Raw genomic sequence first — 23,810 nt, 5'->3', positions numbered from 1 at the left:
TTGGTCTCAACATTGATATGAAAGAGGTCGTCTGGAAATGAAATAACCCCGTTCTCCTTGACATACTTTGTTGGATTATCATAAGTGCAGTGAATGTTTCCTTTTCTTATATACAGTTGGAGACGTTTGAAGCATTCAGGGGAGTGAGGTCCTCCGAAATAAACACATTCTTAAATTTGCCAGTTTTCTTCATGAAGTTTCAAAGCTTGAAAACTGAATGCAATTTATAGCGCGGCAGGGAACGCAAAATGACTTGCGGTTACCATTGGGTGGCATTTTCTTATATCTGCAACGCAAAGCATTTTATCTGTGCAAACACCAGCAACAGACTGGTCATTATCTCATTAGCTTGAAAAGAACTAGACTGAGACATCATTACTGGACTAGATCTATCCGAAGTAGGACTCCCAGGAAACCACTCAGCAGACACATCAACTGACTCGGTATTAGCATGGCTGATGACAGTAAGGGATCTTGGCACATTACCACCACCTGGATCTTTCTTTGCAGAACTGCCAACCGATTTAGCATATCTACAACATGCCCAGCTAGATCAACACCTTTATCAGGAAATTGGTTGGTTTAAACATATTTATTTAAGCTCGATTGTGTAACAAGTTCCTGCAAATTATATTAATCACTTTCGAGTCCAACCAGTACTGGTGTTATATGAAAAAACATGGTCGTGACCCGAGTAAGGCTCGAACCCATGATCTCTGCGTTGAGTTGCAGACACCTTAACCACTAGGCCACCGCTTAGGAATTAAACCATGGATACGAATACTAGTATTCTCCCTTCGTGTATATTGATCGAGTGTGTCTGTTGAATACAAATTTGTGCGAACACCACATTTGAGTTTCTCAAAAACCTCTTCCTATTAATACTTTTTTCTGGCAAAGCAAAATTTTACTTCAAACAATATATAAGTTTCTCATCTTCCCTGAAATGTTAATTATTATTAGTTATAGTGTACTGTAAATATAATATCATTTTATGACATAAATAATGTTGAATATATTTAATTGATAAATATGTTGTTTCTTTGGTTTTATTGAACATAAAAAGTCCATTTCCCTACCTTATATGGTTATGAAACTTATCAGTTACTCTACATATTTGACTTATTAGAACCACACTCTCATGTCCGATAATAACGGGTACTGTGGAAGCATGGCCGAGAACTTACGTTTGTTGAGAGGATAATATTTACTTAAACCACTAAGTCACTAGTCCTTTTCCTTCCATTATGATACTGCGTTTGATTTTGTCTCTAACTGGACTCTATAAAGCACACTTTGTTATTTATATGAGAAAAAAAAACTCCGTTGCGCAGAACGATATAGTCGCCTTTGCGTCGATAATAAGTCTATTTTAGCAAGACTGTAATTAAAATTAACAATTATTCTCACAATTTTCTTATTAAATTTAACAGACTTTCAATATGATGCTACATATAATATTTGTATTCAATTCCATTTTCAAAGTTTTAATTTAGGACGTGTCCTTTATAAAAAAATCTCCGTTGCGCTAAAATATGTATCCGTTGCGCCGCGGATAAGGCCATTTTCATATAATCTTTCAAAACAATATTTAATTCCATATTTTTATGCCCCCGAAGACAAAGGGAGGCATATTAAAATCGCATCGTCCGTCTGTCTGTCCGTCTGTCTGTCCCCACTTCATTCGTGTCTAGATTGTTACTTTGTCATACATAGAGGGATTTTGAAAAAGCTTGGCACAAATGTCTACCACATCAAGACGATGTGGCGCGTCCAAGAACCACGTCTCTATCTCGAAGGTCAAGGTGACACATTTTGAAGTTTCACATGATCACAAATACAGTTAATAGGTACACACATTCGTGTCCGCCCTATAACTTTGTTATGCATCGAAGGATTTCAAAATAACTAGGCATCAATGTTTACCACACCAAGACGATGTGTCGCGTCCAAGAGTTATGCCCCTACCTCAAAGGTCAATGTCACACTACCATTTTGAAGTTCACTTTACAATAAGAGTTAATAGGTACACGCAATCGTGTCCGGGCTGTAACTTTGTCATGCATCAAAGGATTTTACTATAACTTGGCATAAACGTCAACCACATCAAGACGATGCGTCGCGTCCAAGAAACACGTCCCTCCCTCAAAGGTCAAAGTCCCACTAACATTTTGAAGTTTCACTTTATCACAATAAGAGTTTATAGGTACACACATTTGTGTCCTGACTGTAACTTTGTCATGCATCGAAGGATTTTAGAATAACTTGGCATAAGTGTCTACCATATGAAGACGATGTGTCGCGTCCAAAATTCATGTACCTACCTCAAAGGTCAAGGTAACACTGCCATTTTGAAGTTCACTTTATCTTAATTAGAGTTTATAGATGCACACATTCGTGTCCGGACTGTAACTTTGTCATGCATTGAAGAGTTTTAAAATAATTATGCATGAATGTCAACCGCATTAAGGCGACATGTCGCGTTCAAGACCACTGTCCCTACCTTCAAGGTCAAGGTCACTTTTATAGTTTGAAGGTACTCATTCTCTCTAGAACTCTAGAAGAGTTTGAAGATACACATTCATGTCTGGACTGTAACTTTGTCATGCATGGAAGGATTTTAAAATAACTTGGCACAAATGTCTACAACATCAAGACGATGTGTCAGGGCTTAGACTCATGTCCATCTGACCGTCCGTCCATCCCCACTTACACAACAATCATGTCAAGACTGTAACTTTGTCCTGCATTGAGGGATTTTGAAATAACTATGCACAAATGTATATTATATGACAATAATGTGTTGCGTCCAAGAACCACCCCCCCCCCCTTTCAAAGGTCCAGGTCACACTTATATTCTGAAGGTTCACGCTATCAAAATTAGTGATTATAGGTTCACACATGTGTGTCCGGACAAAAACTTTATAATGCATCAAAGGATTTTAAAATTACTTGGCACAAATGTCTACCACATCAAGATGATGTGTTGTGTGTAAGACCCATGTTCCACCCAGGTCAGGGTCACACTGATAGTTTGAAGTTACTTATGCTCATAAAAAAAGTTTGTAGGTACACATTAGTTTCCAAACTGTAACATTGTCATGCATTGTAGGATTTTAAAATAACTTGGCATAAATGTCTACCAAATCAAGATGTTGTGTCTCATCAAAAAATCTTGTCCCAAGGTGCTAAGTTTGCTATAAATAGCATTTCATTTCACAAGAACAATATTCAGCAATTAGTTACTTTCATTCTTTTTACTTTTCATAAAACCTGCAATGCTTAAGAAACCTCTTCGGGGGCATCCGTCACTTGCGTGACAGCTCTTGTTTAAATAATAAAACAGACTTTCATTATACCACTTCAGTTAATATCTTTATTGATTTAATTCTTCAAATTACTATTTGCTCTTTTCAAATTCCGTTGCAAAAAACAAAAACAAAAAAACAACAAAAAACAAGAGGACCAAGATGGCCCTTGATCGCTCACCTGATCCATCGAACTCACCCGAACAATTTTTCATTTGAGATGACCCATGTTCGAGCTTATCCGAGCAATTACCTAGAATGGCATCCTGACAAAGTTTGATGATGATTGAGGCAAAAATATGACCGCTAGAGTGTTAACAAGGTTTTTCTACTTTTAGCTCATATGTGACCTTGTTTTTCCTCCGATATTACCTAGATAAGCATCCGGACAAAGTTTGATGATTATTGACGCAAAAATGTGACCGCTAGAGTGTTAACCAACAAGTGTGGACGACGATGGACTACAGACGACGGACTACGGACATTCAACGATCCTAATTAAAAGCTCACCCTGAGCTAGCTCAAGTGAGCTAAAAAGGATAACAAAAAAAATCAAACAAAAAACAGAGAGGATTTTTGGCATGATATATAATCTTTCAAAACATAACAAGTTGAAAACTGTTCATTTGAATATTCATTTTAGTTTACTAATTGTGATTTATTTAACAGCGTACAAGGTGTCCCCTATACTAAAAATATCCGTTGCGCAGACAAATTGTCCATTTCTCCGGCACACAATCCTTTAAAACATCAAAATCGCAGCTATTTGATATATGATTATGGTTTTTATACTGTTTTTTTATTTATTTATTTATTTATTTATTTATTTATTTATTTATTTATTTATTCAAATAACCTTAATTTTAATCAATATCATATAAGTACATACGTTGTGCCCATTTTGCTCAACTGATCTCCGTTGCCATTTCGACAGGTATACACATGTATGAAACATTTTAAAACAAACTGACTTTCCAGTGCTAAACAATTATTTAAGATGCTCAAATATTACGTATTGAAAATAAGGTGCTTTGCCGTTTGTTTGTTGCGCCCGTTGCGCTAAAAAAAACTCCATTGCATATTTTAGTGGTACTCGCCTTTCCGCTTAAATTAAATCTTTTCCTTTTTTAAACAAACCCGGAAGCGGAATAGCAAAGAAGAAAATCGCGGGAAAATTTGACAGCGTTGAAAATGGCGAAGACCAAAAATCGGATAGTAAAGGAGAAGAAACAGGCAAAAGGAAAGAAAAATGTGTACGAAAGTTGTATTTAGTTGTGCTTTATCTTACGAGCGTAAAGCTGTTTTGTCAAGGATTTGTCAAATTTTGCATTCATACACTTTAAACAGCTGTAAACAACTGGCAAAGGGTTAGCCTTTTGATACCATCCCTCGAACGGTACCATCTCTCGACCAAAGTGATAAATTTTATATTTGACAAATCAAATTTATGTTGTGCAGCAACTTGTATCCGCACTTGTATACACCATGCCTATTTTTTATCGTGCAAACCGTACGTCAAAATATGTTTGCATATTATTACGACCTGGTCACATGTCTTGAACTCCGCTATTTTAACCACGTTTAAAACACAGGGAAATCTGTCATTATTTTATTAAATCTAGATAGATCTATATATAATATAAACAAGGGATACAAGTCGTGGCCTCGCACTATCAGCACGGTTTCGTAAAATGCATTCACCTGTTCACACGTGTAAACTGTATAAAATATCCTCTTTTCCATCAAAGTTATTGTAGAAGTTAATATATGAACAAATCATTACCCAAGTTCTACTACAAACACTTAATTAAAACCTGTAACATTGCAGGAAATAGCTAACATTTCAATATTTACATTGGCTGTCAATTTGTCGTCCATTTTGCAGGTGTGTTTATGTTCCGAGTATTTTCATTGGCTGATGAAAAAACCGCTATTCGTCGCGGCTATATGCCGTTAATATCCGGATTATTATTATTCATTAGCCAATGAAATTGACAGTTACTAACAGAAGTTGGATTTATGCATTGGAACATACGGGCAACATCAAAATGGAAGCCGAGGATAGAAATTATCAAAACAAACATAAATTGTTACAATAATTTGTACCAGAAGTTAATGATTGCATCATTGATGGTGGTAGCAGAGCTCCAGATAGCGTGCGTATAAGCGTAAAATACGCATAGAAAATCTAAAATACGCATCACTTTCAAAATTCGTGCGTCACAGTTACGCACAACAAAATGAAAATACGCTCGTATGTCAAAATTTATGCGTGAAAGAATAGAAGTGTAAACATTTGATATGTAGAAAGAAAATGTTTTGAGCATAAAAATACAATATATTTCCCTTTAATTGCATTGAAAAGTAAAAATTCTGTTGTCAACAACGCATGTTAAAGGAAATACAGAAGGGAGGTAACTCCCGTAGATCAACCTGTGAAATTATTGATGAAATTTGTGCCAGATAATCATTGTAGGAGTAAACACAGTATTTAGTTTGTTTAGGCATCTATTGACATGCTTATGCCTCAATATAAACAATAATATATTTTAATTTCTTTAACTTTTGTTGATGGAACAAAATAACATGTTTTTCACCTGTAGTTTTGTACTCAATATTTTCGTACCCAGTCTACAGTTACGGACAATTTTCTCTCAGACCAATACTTTTTTTTAAAGGAAAGATAAAAAAAATCTTGTTTTTATTTCTTTAATTCTAATTTCAACTATAATTGTTCAAACTGGAGTACATGATAAGGTACATGCCAACAGGATTAAAGAAAGAAAAATATTGACTCCTAGAAAATAAAATTATTTCAGGGCTTCCACTAGTGGAAGTTTGGGAGTCATTTACTCCTTCATTTTGGCCTGTGACTTCCGAAAATCAATACTTTTCCTTCTTTACCTTATATAATGTGACTTCCAATATCAGAGATTTTGAAGTCTTTGACTTCCCAAATTTTGAAAATGGAAGCCCTGATAATTTTGCTGCGTATCCTAATACTTGATTCCAGTATACTCTGGAAAAGTCTGACTTTACATGGCATGTTTTGTATTGTTTTCACATTAAATCAGTATTAATTTGTAAAGGTTTTTCTAAAAAAAAGAAAATAAACAAACAAACAAACAAAGCAATAAGTCTAATTTGTTTATAAAAAATGCAAAATGCTTTTTTGACAGATTTTACCCCTTAAGTTTTTCAGAATTTGCATTTTACCCCTCACTCTAAATTTTGAGGGGTAAAAACCCCTTGGCCAAAAAAATTATCTGGAGCTCTGGGTAGATAATTGATATTTAACCGATTACTTGATTAAACTTTCTTATATGAGCATACGTTTGCATAAGATGTCGTTTAACACATGTAATTTTACAAACCGAAATTTTACGAATGTGTGTAAAAATGAAACATGAAAGGTTATTTTTAATAATATCTTGTCCATGTAACAAAGTGAGTCATTTTTTTTGAAATTATCGATTCTTTCATCAATGTCCAACAATCAGAAGAAAAAAAACTGTTGTATACTGCGTTGTATTTACATGGGTGCAAGTTTTCCGGCATGTGCCGGAAGTTCCGGTTTTTCACGTGCCGAAGGGATCATTTTTGCAAATCACGTAAATCCGTTGAGATATTTGGAGGGGTATGGTGCGGGTCTACTCTTTCAAACTGAGAAGTACCACCGATTAGAAGTTCATAATCGAGAACGCTATATAACATACGGATGCTCACGGTTGTTCTCGAAGCGTCAATAGTAAACTTTCGCGGAAACTGCCGATAGTTTCCGAAGATATACGAAATGTTTACGAAAACATGTATTATTAATCCCGGCATGCAATTTTATCCGTGAATTTATTACAACAATTTAGATTGGCGCGCTAATTATAATCATCCAATGAAAAAGCGGCTTCGTTACCGATTCGGCTACAGAGTAATATGTAAACAGAAAGTAATTGTACAATTTGTTAGTCAAAATGAAGTTTCTACACGAAGGATTTAATACAAAAGATATCGAGAAAACCTCAAAAAATAAATGGAGATGGGAATGGTTGTTTGTATGTGATCGAAACGGGGATAACTACGGAAACTGGCTGGAAAAGCCAGACGTTCCCGGCGTAGCTTTCTGCACTGTATGTAGAAAATCCATCAAGCTTCAAGTATGGATCCAGCGGGAAAAAAAAAGAATTAAATGCACGCAGACGATCCAAACCATATGAAAAACAAACTTACTGTGAAACATAACCAGGCTTGTTTTAATTATCTTTTTTGAAAACAATTTATTGTTTGTATGGAATCGGGGTCAGCTCAGCCCTAATTAAAACGTAAACTCGGTACAAATCAACTCAATTTTCAATTTATTTATATATTGGTTTGTTTTATCACTCTTTACTGTTGGAACCACAATATTAAATAGTGGAACCAATATATGAATGCACATTTCTTTTTGTGTTGAAATGTTTTTGTTTATATAATTAAGAAAAAGAGAGAGAAAAGAAGAAAATAATTATGTGAGCAATATTTAAAGTGAAAATACTATACTACAGTATGTATGTTATCTGGCATGTAATCATTCAAGGGAATTGAATTTTAGGCCTTTAAATGTGCTATAATGCAGGAGCTTCCGGGGACCTCCGGCCCCCTGGACCCCTGGCCGGGCGTTGCCCTGGACCCACCGGGGGCCCTTGCGGCCCCCTGGCCCCCAAACAAATAGTTCAGGTTTTTCAAAAATTTTAACTTGCACCCATGTATTTACTTTTTCCTGAATTGAGCAATTTTGAGTTGTATCCCTTGTTATATATATAGTGGGAAAGGAAAAAAAATATGACAGAATCCCCTGTGGTTTAAAAAAGTCCCTAAAATATCATAATTTCATAAAGATAACAACGTACGCTTTCCTTTGATGTGAGACGACTGGAATGTGTTTGGGCACTGTTTTGCGCTTTCATTTTCATGCCGAGAACCAAAACCCCGCAGCGGTTACTTCCCCTAATCAGTACAGAAACCAAATCAAGAACACTGACGGAAAGGGTCGAGTAGTTGCGATAGAATTTATTTTTTCCACCGATTTTCCTGCTGTAACTTACGGGAAACATTCCAGTCGTCATGAATTCGTAAAGAAGCTTGTGACACGGTTAGGAAAATGTAATTAAATGTGCAAAGCTTGGAAGTTGGAAGAAAGGTACGATCTGAAAATAACATGCATTTATTTATTAAAGGAATATATGCATAGACTGATTTACACCAGAAATAAATGGCATGCGATAACATAAATACCTGAAATATATGTAGGTCAGTTGTGTTTACATTTCGAAGCTTGGTATCTTCAGGAAATTGAAGCGTTGGTAAAAAATTGACTTTTTTAAAACGTTATGAAATTCTATTCAAACTTGTTCACGTGTTAGACACTTAACCGTCTCATGCTAATATAAGCACAAATTTAAAACTAATTCTTGTAATAAACAATACTTTTAGTTTTCAATATTCAGAGGCGGAGAAGGGCAGGGTCCATACTCCAAGTGTCTGTGGGCAAAACTGTCAAACCTGAATTTTATTTTTAGGCCATGTATATATCTGCTCTAGTCCTTATTATAATGATAAGACTTCTACGTTACCTAAGACAATTGGGAGGGTGGTGGTCAGATCCTATCCCCATCTTGAACGGCCCATGTAAACCACAAATGCACAGATACAACGTGTAGGAAGCTACGAACTTAAATTAGCAGGGCTTTTTAGCTCGCCTATTCGATAAGAATAAGTAGAGCTATTGCAGTCACCCGAGCGTCGGCGTAACCACTTATGTTAAAGTTTTTGTAATAGTTCAAATATTTTCAAAGTCCATTGACATATGGCTTTGAAACTTTGCACACTTGTTCACCATCATGACTCCAACCTGTAGACAGGAGAAGGTAACTCTATCAAGCATTTTGACAGAATTATGCCCCTTTTTCGACTTGGAATTTACGTTAAAGTTTTTGTAATAGTTCAAATATTTTCAAAGTCCATAGACATATGGCTTTGAAACTTTGCACACTTGTTCACCATCATGACACCAACCTGTAGACAGGAGGAGGTAACTCTATCAAGCATTTTGACAGAATTATGCCCCTTTTTAGCTCGACTATTCGATAAGAATAAGTAGAGCTATTGCAGTCACCCGAGCGTCGGCGTCCGCGTCGGCGTAACCACTTATGTTAAAGTTTTTGTAATAGTTCAAATATTTTCAAAGTCCATAGACATATGGCTTTGAAACTTTGCACACTTGTTCACCATCATGACCCCAACCTGTAGACAGGAGGAGGTAACTCTATCAAGCATTTTGACAGAATTATGCCCCTTTTTTGACTTAGAATTTACGTTAAAGTTTTGTTATAGTTCAAATATTTTCAAAGTCCATTGACATCATGGCTTTGAAACTTTGCACACTTGTTCAACATCATGACCCCAACCTGTAAACAGGAGGAGGTAACTCTATCAAGCATTTTGACAGAATTATGCCCCTTTTTCGACTTAGAATTTATGTTAAAGTTTTTGTAATAGTTCAAATATTTTCAAAGTCCATTGACATATGGCTTTGAAACTTTGCACACTTGTTCACCATCATGACCCCAACCTGTAAACAGGAGGAGGTAACTGTATCAAGCATTTTTTTTACTATCAAGCACTAAAAATAGTTGAGCGTTGCTGTCCTACTGACAGCTCTTGTTTTGATTTCGAGTCATTTCGGCCCCAAGATTATCAACCTCAAATTACCCAAGACGTTTCGGCCCCGGACGTTTCGGCCCTTTACCAAATCGGCTCCATATTTAGTTAATAATAAGTCAAGTACCTTTACTAGCTCCTGACTACTAAATTTCTCCTTGGGCTACCAACTTTTCACAGTAACAAGCCCAATCAGGCTACTGTATTTTCAGAGGCAATATATAAACAACTCTTTTGAACAAATGAATCGTGCTAGTGAAATGTCTTTTGGGCTAGTGAATATTCCAGTCTGGTAGTCCGACCAGCCTAGTGGATTCAAATCCAAATTTCTTACACTGTAATAGCATTTCAAAAATGAATGAAATAAAGGAATGAGAGAATTAATTGAATAATTAAATTTATGATTTTTTTGTGTCGCCTTGAAAGGCGACATATAGGGATTACTTTTATCGGCGGCGTCGTTGTCGGCGGCAGTGTCCCCTAAAGCTTGTCCAGAGCATAACTCAGTCACTTTAAGTTGGATTGATTTCAAACTTGGTATGCATGCTACTTTCAATAACACGAAGTGCAGTGCTCAAGGACCGGTACTCTGCACTTCTTAATTTTTGAGTTATTGCCCTTTGTAAATTTTCATACTTTAATTTTGTCCGGGCCATTTCTCCTAATGTATAACAGCTATGGACTTGAAACTTCATACGATGATAGATCTCATTAAAAAGAAGTGCAGTGCACAAGAATCGGTACTCTGCACTTCCTGAATTTTGAGTTATTTCCCTTTGTTAATTTTCATACTTTATTTTTGTCCAGGCCATTTCTCCTAATGTATAACAGCTATGTATTTGAAACTTCATAGGATGATAGATCTCGTTAAGAAGAAGTGCAGTGCACAAGAACCGGTACTCTGCATTTCTTATTTTTTGAGTTATTGCCCTTTGTTAATTTTCATACATTATTTTTGTCCAGGCCATTTCTTCAAAAGTATAAAAGCTATGGACTTGAAACTTCATAGGATGATAGATCTCATTAAGAAGAAGTGCAATGCACAAGAACCGGTACTCTGCATTTCTTATTTTTTGAGTTATTGCCCTTTGTTAATTTTCTTTATTTTTGTCCAGGTCATTTCACCTCAAGTATGAAAGCTATAGACATGAAACTTCATAGGATGATAGATCTCATTAAGAAAAAGTGCAGTGTACAAGAACCGGTACTCTGCATTTCTTATTTTTGAGTTATTACCCTTTATATATAATTTCATATTTTACTTTTGTCCAGGCCATTTCTCATAAATTATAAAAGATATGGACTTGAAACTTAATAGAATGATAGATCTTATTGATAAAAAGTGCAGTGCATAGAAACTGCTGCTCTGCACTTATTATTTTTTGAGCTATTGCCCTTTGTTAGTTTTCTTATTTCATTTTTGTCCTGGCCATTTCTCCTAAACTATATTGTTCACAAGGCGACACATCCGACTCGAGGAGTTCTAGTGTAATTTAATGAGGCTTTTTAAATAGTAGTAATCAAAACAAATAGAACAGAACATAAACTTTATTAAACAAAACATAGTATACAAATACTGAAAAAGATTTTCATCTGCTTAGGCCTAAAAAAAAAAAATTGTTTAGTTAGAGTAACATGCTCTCAAGAGATAGGTAGGGTAGGTCGGATTTTTTTATTTTTTTTATTTTTTTTTTATTCACCAGTATATTGAAATGTAGATATGGAAATTTCTGACATCCCTCCCGGGTGGCACAAATACATCCCTTCTATGTTTTCAAAAGACATTTTAGGTGTAACAATCTTAAACTCTCGGCGTTCTGCCGTTTGGTGAAGATCACACGCCGTTTTACAAATATTGACGATGTGATCCGCCATTTTGTAACTAAGAGCGACGATAAAACCTGTACCGTACCGTACCTCAATAATACGGTATTTTCATCGATTTTTTTTTTTTTGGACACGAAAAAAACGGTAGGGTCGGCGTATATTATTAGGTAGGGTCGGGTGACCCGAACAAAACAATTTTTTTTTTTAGGCCTTATTATCAACAAGCATTTTCTTTTAAACTTGAACAACAAAGAACAATACATGAAACAAACATTTATTATCAACAACTATTAAATTAATAGTAAGGGACGAGTTTCAGCAAAACAATGAATGACTAAGTTAAATAAACAATCGTATTTCATACATGTATTAAAGCAGTAAACTAGTCAGAGGGGGACTAAAACTCTAATTTTTCGTGCTTATTTTCAGTTGTGAATCCAAATTGTCATATTTGATATTGGAAATCGAAACGGCACCCACAAGACCGGTTTTTGATACATCAGAATGAATCTTTGCACCTCTAGTATTAGATCAACATTATTTCCATTTTTTTTTTTGAAATTTCTTTTATATTTAAGGAATACAAGTCCAGCATCAGGAATAACTAAGCAGCAGACGAAACCTGCTGGCGGTAGAAAACAGCCAAAATCTTTGTCAGATATGAGGAGTAAACAGTATACTATTGGAACTGCTGGTAAGTATAAATTGTGTTCATACTGAGATGCTTAACTGAGTTATCTCCCATCAGAAGTTTGGAACTACAATGTATATATCTGTAAAACTTTGTTAAAAGATCATTACTGATAGATATTATACACTTATTCTCATTGAGCCTATTACATCGTACATGTGTAATAGATAACCAAGTTTACAAGGTTCATTTGAAATTTGTACTATTTACCACTATTTATTTCTGGTATCTGAATTTCCATTGTGGGTAATACTAATATCTACTATATGATCACTTTTCCTGTTTAAAATTAGGCAATTATTATAATCACATAACTATTTGGATTCGTTTGGCATTTTTGCCAACATAGATTTATCAGCTAGTGTTATTTATATCTTATTCTGTATCTAAATTGCTATTAGCAAGTGCTGTATTAATTGACATGTTTATGACATAAAACTTAAACGAACATTGAATGTGTAAAGAATTGACAACAAAAACAGTCAGAAGCGTTCTGACCACTAAAGCAGTGGTAAGCTGTTGTTTTTCTTTCTCAGAAATTTTCTGGTCCATTTTATAATTTATTTCTTTACCTTAGTTATTTAATTTATTTGTATTTAAAATGTGACAATGGCATTTCTTTATTTAATGAAATTCCTGAAAGTAATTTACATGCCAAGACAATGTGATAATTAGGTTTCCAGTAAAGTTGCTTACTCTTTTCATCATACTGGGTTAAAACAGGTTTTGCAGTTACATTTTGAATTGGTAGCATTCTTGTGTGATGGGCAATTCAATTGTAATATCTTCATGTCCTGTGTTAAATGCTGTTACCAGAACATCAATTTTATCTCACCCAGCTGTTCAACATTTTATCGGATTTCAGCAGCTGATTCTAATGTGAATTACTACAAGTTTACTGGGAAACAGACAAAGAGCTGGAAACCAATGGGGAAACAGCTGAAAGATTACCTCTATCATTTGATTGACAGTAGTGTACGGTAAACTCATTATGATATTTGTAATGATGATGATGATGCTAGTAACAATATAGTGCTGTTGATGATGATGATGATGATAATGATTGCTAGAGGTGTGGTAGTGATACTGCTGCTGCTAATAATAATATTGATAGTTCTGCTGCTGCTACTGCTGATGATGATGATGAAGTTCTTTTCTTTAAAAACCTGTGATTCATGAATCTTTAGTACATGTATTTGTAACTAGGTCTTTTCTGTGATGATTAGGTTGAAACAACAATATGCTTTACACAAGTCATTCCCAGATACTGATTTCTTTAATTCATCAGACAAGCTTAGATAGTTACAACACCATCAGTTTAAAATTAGTAATGTAAATATGATAATGATGAAATGTTGCATCAAAGTCTTATGATGTTTCAGTTTTATATGAGAATCTTGCTAGAGATGGTGGTATTGCCTGCACATAAAAAAGCAAGATGTCTTCACTCAGATTACTAATAGTTAAACTTTTGGAGAAGTAGAACAAGCAGATCAGTACCTATACAGAGTCCAGCAGTATTTGATATTGCATTGTCTGTTACAATGATACTAAAACAAGGAACCAACCTTTAACTTTACTGCACAAATAGCCTTTGTTTTATTTTTCATTATAATAGGCTAGCTATAATAAACAAACCATTAATTTATCTTTCAGAACGGTAGGTAGTAAACCAAAGTTTTCAGACAATGATGATGTACAGACACTGTTAAATGAGTTAAAATTACAGTAAGTATATGGTTCCAATGGGTATCTTAGTTTTGCTTGTAACACATACATGTACCTAGCCATGAGGGTAACACAAATTTTCTAGACAAGGTTAGCCATGAGGGTAACACAAATTTTCTAGACAAGGCTAGCCATGAGGGTAACACAAATTTTCTAGACAAGGCTAGCCATGAGGGTAACACAAATTTTCTAGACAAGGCTAGCCATGAGGGTAACACAAATTTTCTAGACAAGGCTAGCCATGAGGGTAACACAAATTTTCTAGACAAGGCTAGCCATGAGGGTAACACAAATTTTCTAGACAAGGTTTTATGATGCACTGTTTACTTTGAAAAGGCATGGTTTAAAATGTTAAATTTTATTGTATAATAATATAGAGGATTACTTTTTAACTTTTCTTATATGATTGAAATATAATTGACAGATTTAACATCAGCTGCAATATTTTCAGGACTGGCAATAACCACAAGTGAATTCATATAACTACTTGTGTTCAAAAGTGAAATATAATTTGATCTTGCATACAGAACAATAAATATTTGTTTACTGATTTCATGATCTTAATTGGATATGTCATTTGAAGCCGCGTAATGCCACAATGTTCATTTTGATAAATACATGCAGTTCTGTCGATATTGTTCTTAACATGATATGTCCAGATATTTACATGTTTTTGCTTCCTGTAATCATGTACATTTTGTGACGCAATTTATGCCCATTTATGATTTATTCTTTCACTTTGCATTCAAATATTATTTGGCTACAATGAAATATTTTGATATAATATAATTTCATTGCCCCCTATATCAATAAGCAAAGCATGGGATTAGCAATGGTAGCTGGTTCAATGCATAGATCCCTGACCTGTCCAATCCTAGGTATCAGATTAGTGGATACAATAAGAATTTCACCACAACATATTTGTTTGTCAATGTTTGTGGGTAATTTATTTTTTTCAAATGAAAGGTCTGAGAAGGGTTCTATCAGTCCTTTGGCAAGGCAAAAATTTTTCTGTGACATTTATATGAAATTGACATAATGTAAACCACTTACAATTCATATATAAGCCTTTAATTAATAAGATTTTAGTGACAAATTCGTATAGCTAATCTTTTTAATAGCTGTGATGATCAAAGCATAGGGACATCTCAAGCTATTGTATTCACCATGTGTCTTATTGTCTCATTTCAGACTGAAAGCAAAGATGCACACCATTAGAGTACCTCATAAAAGACATGGAAATTACAGCAAAATCAAAGCACAAACAGATGAATTAAACGCAGAGTTAGAAATGTTAACCAATCAACAACTTCAGCTGGAAAAAGCAATTAGAGAGGAAGAAAGGTGTCTGTTGTTTGTCAACAGAATGTTTACTTTCATTAGCTCATATGACCACAGTCCACTATGCGTTTTGTTTGTGTTTTATTTAATTTCAATCAATTTGAATTTTATATAGAAAATAAGTTTGAACTAGAAGCATGACTGTAGTTTCATAACAAAACTAAGATTGTGAACCTAAAAAGTTGGACTCTTGATGAGCAATTTAGGGCTATTTATTTAATACACTGGGGCAAATGTCTGTCTTTTCCAAACATATGAGTGGGCAAAGGGGACATCTGTCCAGGGGCAAATATTGGTCCCTTTCAAAGATATGAGTGGGCAAAGGGGGCATCTGTCCAGAGGCAAATGTCTGCCCCTTCCAAAGATGAGTGGGCAAAGGGCATCTGTTCAGGGGCAAATGTCTGCCTCTTCAAAAGATATGAGTGGGCTAAGGAGGCAAATGTCTTCCAAAGATATGAGTGGGCAAAGGGGGCAAATTTCTTCCAAAGATGAGTGGGTAAAGGGGGCATCTGTCCAAGGGCAAATGTCTGCCTCTTCCAAAGATATGAGTGGGCAAAGGGGGCATCTTTCCAGGGGCAAATGTCTGCCTCTTCCAGAGATATGAGTGGGCAAAGGGGCATCTGTTCAGGGGCAAATGTCTGCCTCTTCCAAAGATATGAGTGGGCAAAGGGGGCAAATTTCTTCCAAAGATGAGTGGGCAAAGGGGGCATCTGTCCAGGGGCAAATGTCTGTCTCTTCCAAAGATATGAGTGGGCAAAGGGGGCAAATGTCTTCCAAAGATAAGTGGGCGAAGGGGGCATTTGTCCAGGGGCAAATGTCTGCATCTTCAAAAGATATGAGTGGGCAAAGGGGCATCTGTTCAGGGGCAAATATCTGCCTCTTCCAAAGATATGAGTGGGCAAAGGGGGTAAATGTCTTCCAAAGATGAGTGGGCAAAGGGGGCATCTGTCCAGGGGCAAATGTCTGTTATTTCAAAGATATGAGTAAGCAAAGGTGTGAATGTCTTCCAAAGATGAGAGGGCAAAGGGGGCATCTGTCCAGGGGCAAATGTCTGTCTCTTCAAAAGATATGAGCAAAGGGGCATCTGTCCAGGGGCAAATGTCTGCCTCTTCCATAGATTTGAATGGGAAAAGGGGGCAAGTGGCTTCCAAAGATGAGTGGGCAAAAAGGGGCATCTGTCTATGGGCAATTGTCTGAATACACATGGCAACAGTCTAAACTGTCAGATGTGACAGTAGTAATTACATGCATATGGTTTGACCCTAAAGTCCCAACTTTTATTAAAATATCAAAAATATACCAAATATAAAGCAAAGTTATTTCACATATTGTCTTACTGATAGGCAAATAAATTCAGAACCCACCCTTACTATTGATGCATAATTGTGTCAGCTAGAGTAACATTTATTACCCCCAGCTGAAAGGCGGCGAGGATATAGAAATGGTCTCAGTCCGTCTGTCCTTGCGTCTGACATTTTTGTCTGGAGCCTATCTCAAAAAGTATTTGAGGTATCAACTTGATACTTCATAGGTGGATAGATCATATTGAGGAGGAGTGCAGTGCACAAGAGTGATAACTCTACCCTATATAATTTTTCAGTTATTGCCCTTTGTTATTTTTCAAACTTAATATTTGTCCAGGGTATAACTCAAAAAGCCTTTGAGATATCAACATTAAACTTCATGGGTGGATAGATCTCACTCAGGAAGTATGCAGTGCACAAGAATGATAACTCTACCATTCATAATTTTTGAGTTATTGCCCTTTGTTATTTTTCATACTTAATTTTTCACCTGGAGCATAACTCTAAAAAGTCTTTGAGATTTCAACATGAAACTTCATAGGTTGATAGATCTCATTGAGGAGGAATGCTGTGTGCAAGAATGGTAACTCTACCCTTTTTAATTCTTGAGTTATTGCCTTTTGTTATTTTTCATTCTTTTGTCCGGAGCTTATCTCAAAAAGTGTTAGAGGTATCAACTTGAAACTTCATAGGTGGATAGATCTCATTGAGGAGGAGTGCAGTGCGCAAGAATGATAACCTACCCTGCATTATTTTGCAGTTAATATTGTCCTTTGTTATTTTCAGCCATCAGTATTCACATTGGTTTCAAATCTGTAACCACTTCAGCCATCAGTTTTCATTACTAAAAGACCTCTTTAAATTGAATTATTCTGCTCTACTACATATACATTCTTCCAATCAGCAAACACATTCGGCGGGGGATGGCCATGCTAACATGGCTCTTGTTATTATATAATGTGATTTTGTACCTTTTAGCTGCATAGTAAAATATTTTGATTAACTATATTACAGAGCAATAGAAAACCTGGAAGATATGGAAGATGCAAGAGTCCCTGTACAGCTTAAAATTAAGGTGATTATTTTTCGCCTTATGGAATAATTATATCCAATGAATTTTCAGCGTTTAAAGCATGAGATGTTCTAATAGAAATTATTATCAAATCCAATCTTATTAATTAATCTTCTTTTCCATTTCCAGTTTCCAGAAAATCCATATCAAATATATATATATAGTACTCCATTTTATATAGCCTCATTTTCATTTTCAGAATCCAAAATATCTATATCAAATGCATATTGTACTCCATCTAGTCTCATTTTCATTATCAGGGTAAAAAAAATCATATCAATTCCTTATTGTCTTGGAAATAACTGAAGTTGAATCGGAAGTTTTGTTAAAAATGTCAAAAATGTGAAATAAAGAGGTCATTACTCATTGTTGAGTACAAATACTGATTCTGTTGGACTGGTACACAACTGCAAAATCTAGATCAGATTTGGCTATGGCTAGTGCCTCCATCAATATATGTTGAACAGCTGTGTACTTGTTCAATAAAATTCAGTATTGTACTCAGTAATATCTACTAACCTTATAATGTAACAGTTAACTTTTATCACACAATCTAAATATAATTATCATTTCAACATGATTTCAAATATTTCCTTTTTAAAAAATGACTAAGCTCTTTATGATGTAAATATATAATATATGTGTAGTGATGAACATCCATATGTCCTATCAGTGATTTTCTTCCTGTATTTAACAGCTGAACCCCTAGCTCAAAATAGGTATATTTTCCCCTAAAAAAAGCTAATATTTTCCCCTGAAATTCCCTGTGCACTTCTTCACTAGAACCATTTCTTAACAGCATCTGACTTATTACATCAGCTAGAAGACAGAAAGCTGTCCCTATTGCCATGTACCCTATGTATATGATATATCCCTATGTACCATGCATGTTAAATTGAATTGAAATTGAAAATTTATAAAATGTATGGGTAAATTTCATTCTCAGTCATTGGAATTTGACTCCCTGTTTCTTATTTATTGCGCTATATCTTCCCCTTCAGAAAGCCACAGGTTGTTTTGAAAATTGGGGAAAAAAACCACTGCCTATACAATGTCAGATATAAGGTCAATAAACCAAATGACATGTGATTATGCCCCCATTTTGAAAAAAAGGGGGTATATTGCTTTGCACTTGTCGGTCCGTCGGTCCGTAGACCAAATGGTTTCCGAGTGATAACTAAAGAACCCTTAGGCCTAGGAACTTCAAACTTGGTATGGTGATTGGTCATGACCAGTAGATGACCCCTATTGATTTTGGGGTCAAGGGGTCAAAGGTCAAGGTCACATTGACCTTGAAAGCAAAAACGGTTTCCGATCAATAACTAAAGAACCTTAAGGCCTAGGAACTTCAAACTTGGTATGGTGATTGGTCATGACCAGTAGATGACCCCTATTGATTTTGGGGTCAAGGGGTCAAAGGTCAAGGTCACATTGACCTTGAAAGCAAAAACGGTTTCCGATCAATAACTAAAGAACCTTAAGGCCTAGGAACTTCAAACTTGGTATGGTGATTGGTCATGACCAGTAGATGACCCCTATTGATTTTGGGGTCAAGGGGTCAAAGGTCAAGGTCACATTGACCTTGAAAGCAAAAACGGTTTCCGATCAATAACTAAAGAACCTTAAGGCCTAGGAACTTCAAACTTGGTATGGTGATTGGTCATGACCAGTAGATGACCCCTATTGATTTTGGGGTCAAGGGGTCAAAGGTCAAGGTCACATTGACCTTGAAAGCAAAAACGGTTTCCGATCAATAACTAAAGAACCTTAAGGCCTAGGAACTTCAAACTTGGTATGGTGATTGGTCATGACCAGTAGATGACCCCTATTGATTTTGGGGTCAAGGGGTCAAAGGTCAAGGTCACATTGACCTTGAAAGCAAAAAACGGTTTCCGATCAATAACTAAAGAACCTTAAGGCCTAGGAACTTCAAACTTGGTATGGTGATTGGTCATGACCAGTAGATGACCCCTATTGATTTTGGAGTCAAGGGGTCAAAGGTCAAGGTCACATTGACCTTGAAAGCAAAAACGGTTTCCGATCAATAACTAAAGAACCTTAAGGCCTAGGAACTTCAAACTTGGTATGGTGATTAGTCATGACCAGTAGATGACCCCTATTGATTTTGGGGTCAAGGGGTCAAAGGTCAAGGTCACATTGACCTTAAAAGCAAAAAACGGTTTCCGATCAATAACTAAAGAACCTTAAGGCCTAGGAACTTCAAACTTGGTATGGTGATTGGTCATGATCAGTAGATGACCCCTATTGATTTTGGGGTCAAGGGGTCAAAGGTCAAGGTCACATTGACCTTGTAGGTAAAAACGGTTTCCGATCAATACCTAAAGAACCTTAAGGCTTAGGAACATTAAACTTGGTATGGTGATTGGTCATGATCAGTAGATGACCCCTAATGATTTTGGGGTCAAGGGGTCAAAGGTCAAGGTCACATTGACCTTGAAAGCAAAAATGGTTTCCGATCAATAACTAAAGAACCTTAAGGCCTAGGAACTTCAAACTTGGTATGGTGATTGGTCATGATCAGTAGATGACCCGTATAGATTTTGGGGTCAAGGGGTCAAAGGTCAAGGTCACATTGACCTTTTAATTAAAAACGGTTTCTGATCAATAACAAAAGAACCCTTAGGCCTAGGAACTTCAAACTTGGTATGGTGATTGGTTATGACCAATCAGATGACCCCTATTGATTTTGGCGTTAAGGGGTCAAAGGTCAAGGTCACATTGACCTTGTAGGTAAAAACGGTTTCCGATCAATAATGAAAGAACCCTTAGGCCTAGGGACTTCAAACTTGAGATGGTGATTGGTCATGATCAGTAGATGACCCCTATTGATTTTGGGGTCGAGGGGTCAAAGGTCAAGGTCACATTGACCTTGTAGGTAAAAATGCTTTCGGATCAAAAACTTAAGAACCCTTATGCCTAGGAACTTCAAACTTGGTATGGTGATTGGTCATGACCAGCAGATGACCTATTGATTTTGGGGTCAAGGGGTCAAAGGTCAAGGTCACATTGACCTTGTAGGTTTCCGATCAATTAACTAAAAACGCTTAGGCCTAGGAACTTCAAACTTTGTGTGATGATTGGTCATGACCAGCAGATGACCCCTATTGAGTTTTAGGTGAAGGGGTCAAAGGTCAAGGTCACATTGACCTTTTAAGTAAAAACGGTTTCTGATCAATAACTCAAGAACGCTTAGGCCTAGGAACTTCAAACTTGGTATGGTTATTTGTCATGACCAGCAGATTACTCCTATTGATTTTGGGATCAAGGGGTCAAAGGTCAAGGTCACAATGACCTTGTAAGTAAAAACGGTTTCTGATCAATAACTAAAGAACGCTTCAGCCTAGAAACTTCAAACTTGGCATGGTGATTGGTCATGACCAGCAGATGACCCCTATTGATTTTGGGGTCAAAGGTCAAGGTCACATTGACCTTGTATGTTAAAACGGTTTCCGATCAATAATAAGAGAACCCTTAGGCCTAAGAACTTCAAACTTGGCATGGTGATTGGTCATGACCAGCAGATGACCCCTATTGATTTTGGGGTCAAGGGGTCAAAGGTCAAGGTCACATTGACCTTGTAGGTAAAAACGGTTTCTGATCAATTTACTAAAAACGCCTAGGCCTAGGAACTTCAAACTTTGTATGATGATTGGTCGTGACCAGCAGATGACCCCTATTGAGTTTTGGGTCAAGGGGTCAAAGGTCAAGGTCATGACCAGTAGATACTTCATAACCTTTATTAATTGTTTGATCACTGGGTCAGACGTCATGCATAATAACCTTATCACATGACTAATTGGCTGCTGATAGGGGGCATACATGTTTTACAAACATATCTTGTTTATTTATTCTTTCAGGTACCAGAGGACACGTTAGATCTGCCGAAAATGCCGGAAACTAAATCTTGAAACAATTAGGTGATTGATAACTCCAAGGCATATTCATTAAAACATTAAGACTTAAATCCTGTGATAAGATCAAAAACAATATTTTTTCTTCAGATTTTTAAATGTTACAAGCTTAAATAGTGTGTATTCTCTTTACAGGTTTGCTTTGAAATATGTTGATTGATAAGACTGGATATTTAAGTATTTAAGGCCAGCATCAGCACTTTGTGCTATTAAACTTTTATGTAAATGTGTCTGGTTTATAAAACATACAAGTATGAAACATAATGTTTGATGGAGTGTGCTGTCTGTGGCCAAGTGGTTCAGTTCATATTACTTCAAATCTCCACCCCTCACTGCTATGGATTTGAATCCTGCCAGGGACTTGGCATTATTTTATGTGAGGAAGCTAAACTGAACGTCAGTGGTTATACTCAGGTGCCTGAAATAATGCACGGAGGGCACCTACAGTCTGCCTAAGCCAGTAAAGCTAGAAAGTCACCATATGACCTTTATAGTGTTGGTGCCAAATAAAAGCCAACAAAAATGTAGTTTTGATAAAGATAATTTTGTTATTAACCAGAATAAATGTCTTTGTCTATACCTATAAAGTATTGAGACATCTGGGTCTGGCTGTCTTCTGTGTTGGAACACAGACATCTACTCATGCCAAGTGAAAATGGGTGAAAAGAAGAAGATAAATTTTTACAAAATTTATATTAAAATTTCCTTGCATAAACAATAGGCTGTTCAAATTTTATATGAAAAGAGAAAGCCAATTTTGAGAAATTTAACAATTGTAATATTCAGTAAAATATAAAAAGATTATCCATATAAAAATGACTTTCTCAAACAGTTTGTTTAGTGAAGATATAGCTATTATAAAATTGTAATATTGAGAGGTTTTATATTATAGTTTGTACTTGTCATTCTCATGTAAATCTCTATTATGTTAAGTCATCTAAAATATATCCTCACTGGTCAATTGAGATACGCTATGCTCAGCTGTTAATATGATAAAGGATAGATGTTTCACCATAATTTTATATATGAATAAAAAACAACAACAAAGAGTACTGTTTGTGATGTCTGTTTTAACTTTATTATGATAGAGATTATTGTCTCCAGCTGATTACTAAACCTATAAAGCTCATTATTTATGTGCTATATAAACTTGTCTTCATTTTCAGCTCTTCCTTTTCAAAGAAAAAGGTTTGAGCTATTGCTACTTGATTTTGAGTTCAAAAATCATTCTGTCAGGGGAGGGCTTTTTGGTCCCTTGTTTAAAGCTCACCTGTCACAAAGTGACATGGTGAGCTTTTGTGATCGCTTTTTGTCTGGCGTCCATCGGTAAACTTTTACTTTAAACACTTTTACTTTAAACGACATCTCCTCATAAACTGCTAAGCCAATTTCATCAAAACTTCACAGAAATGTTCCTTTGGTATTCAACTTTGAAAATTGTTCAAAGAATTCAAAATTCAGATAAAAATGTGTATAAGGACCATTTAGTCATCATTTGTTGAGGGATTGAAACGCAAATGGCTACATTTGTGACACTTGTAATATGGGTAAAAATATGGAAGATATAAGTCACTAAAGATGATGAAATATCTGGACTTTGTCGTAAATTATCTCCTACACGCCTGGGGGAATTTTAATGAAACTTCATAGAGATGTTCACTTCTATGAGAATTTATGGCGCGCCCATGAACCAGGTCTGTAAGTCAATGTCACACAGAGGTAATTGAAAAATGGGGGTCAAAGTTCAGATAAAAAATGAAGACATGTATAGGGACTATATAGTCATATTTTGAGGGATTGTAACACAAATGGTCATTATCATGACTACCGCCATGCCACTTGTAATTTAGGTCAATTTATGCAAGGTCAAGGTCACTATTTAGATGATGAAATATCTGGACTTTATCAGGAGGC

General features: G+C 35.8%; 1 protein-coding gene across 2 annotated transcripts; it reads left to right on the top strand.

Moving 5' to 3' along the window:
- Nucleotides 1-4,419: 4,419 nt before the first annotated feature.
- LOC132738590 (uncharacterized) lies at nucleotides 4,420-22,283 on the top strand. Of its 2 annotated transcripts, none has more exons than XM_060726122.1 (7): nucleotides 4,420-4,561; nucleotides 12,407-12,522; nucleotides 13,388-13,499; nucleotides 14,176-14,247; nucleotides 15,439-15,591; nucleotides 17,907-17,967; nucleotides 21,843-22,283. In XM_060726122.1, exons 1-7 carry the CDS (start codon nucleotides 4,500-4,502, stop codon nucleotides 21,891-21,893), a joined length of 627 nt encoding a protein of 208 aa, XP_060582105.1. In that variant the 5' UTR covers nucleotides 4,420-4,499; the 3' UTR covers nucleotides 21,894-22,283. The 2 variants fall into 2 exon arrangements, with proteins under 2 accessions (XP_060582105.1, XP_060582104.1); XM_060726121.1 differs by having other exon boundaries at nucleotides 13,385-13,499.
- Nucleotides 22,284-23,810: the final 1,527 nt, after the last annotated feature.

The sequence above is a fragment of the Ruditapes philippinarum genome, unplaced genomic scaffold (genome assembly GCF_026571515.1).
Source record: "Ruditapes philippinarum isolate M1 unplaced genomic scaffold, ASM2657151v2 ctg3474_1_1_1_1, whole genome shotgun sequence".
In the NCBI taxonomy this organism is placed as follows: Eukaryota; Metazoa; Mollusca; class Bivalvia; order Venerida; family Veneridae; genus Ruditapes; species Ruditapes philippinarum.
Note: the sequence above shows the minus strand (reverse complement) of the source record. Positions and strands in the feature narration are given on the sequence as shown.

Bases quoted from the DNA above. Each gene is read 5' to 3' on its own strand.
- LOC132738590 (XM_060726121.1), top strand. From the start codon at position 4,500: ATGGCGAAGACCAAAAATCGGATAGTAAAGGAGAAGAAACAGGCAAAA. The intron at 13,500-14,175 runs GTAAACTCATTA...TTTATCTTTCAG, and splicing joins TTGATTGACAGTAGTGTACG to AACGGTAGGTAGTAAACCAA. The intron at 15,592-17,906 runs GTGTCTGTTGTT...ACTATATTACAG, and splicing joins GCAATTAGAGAGGAAGAAAG to AGCAATAGAAAACCTGGAAG.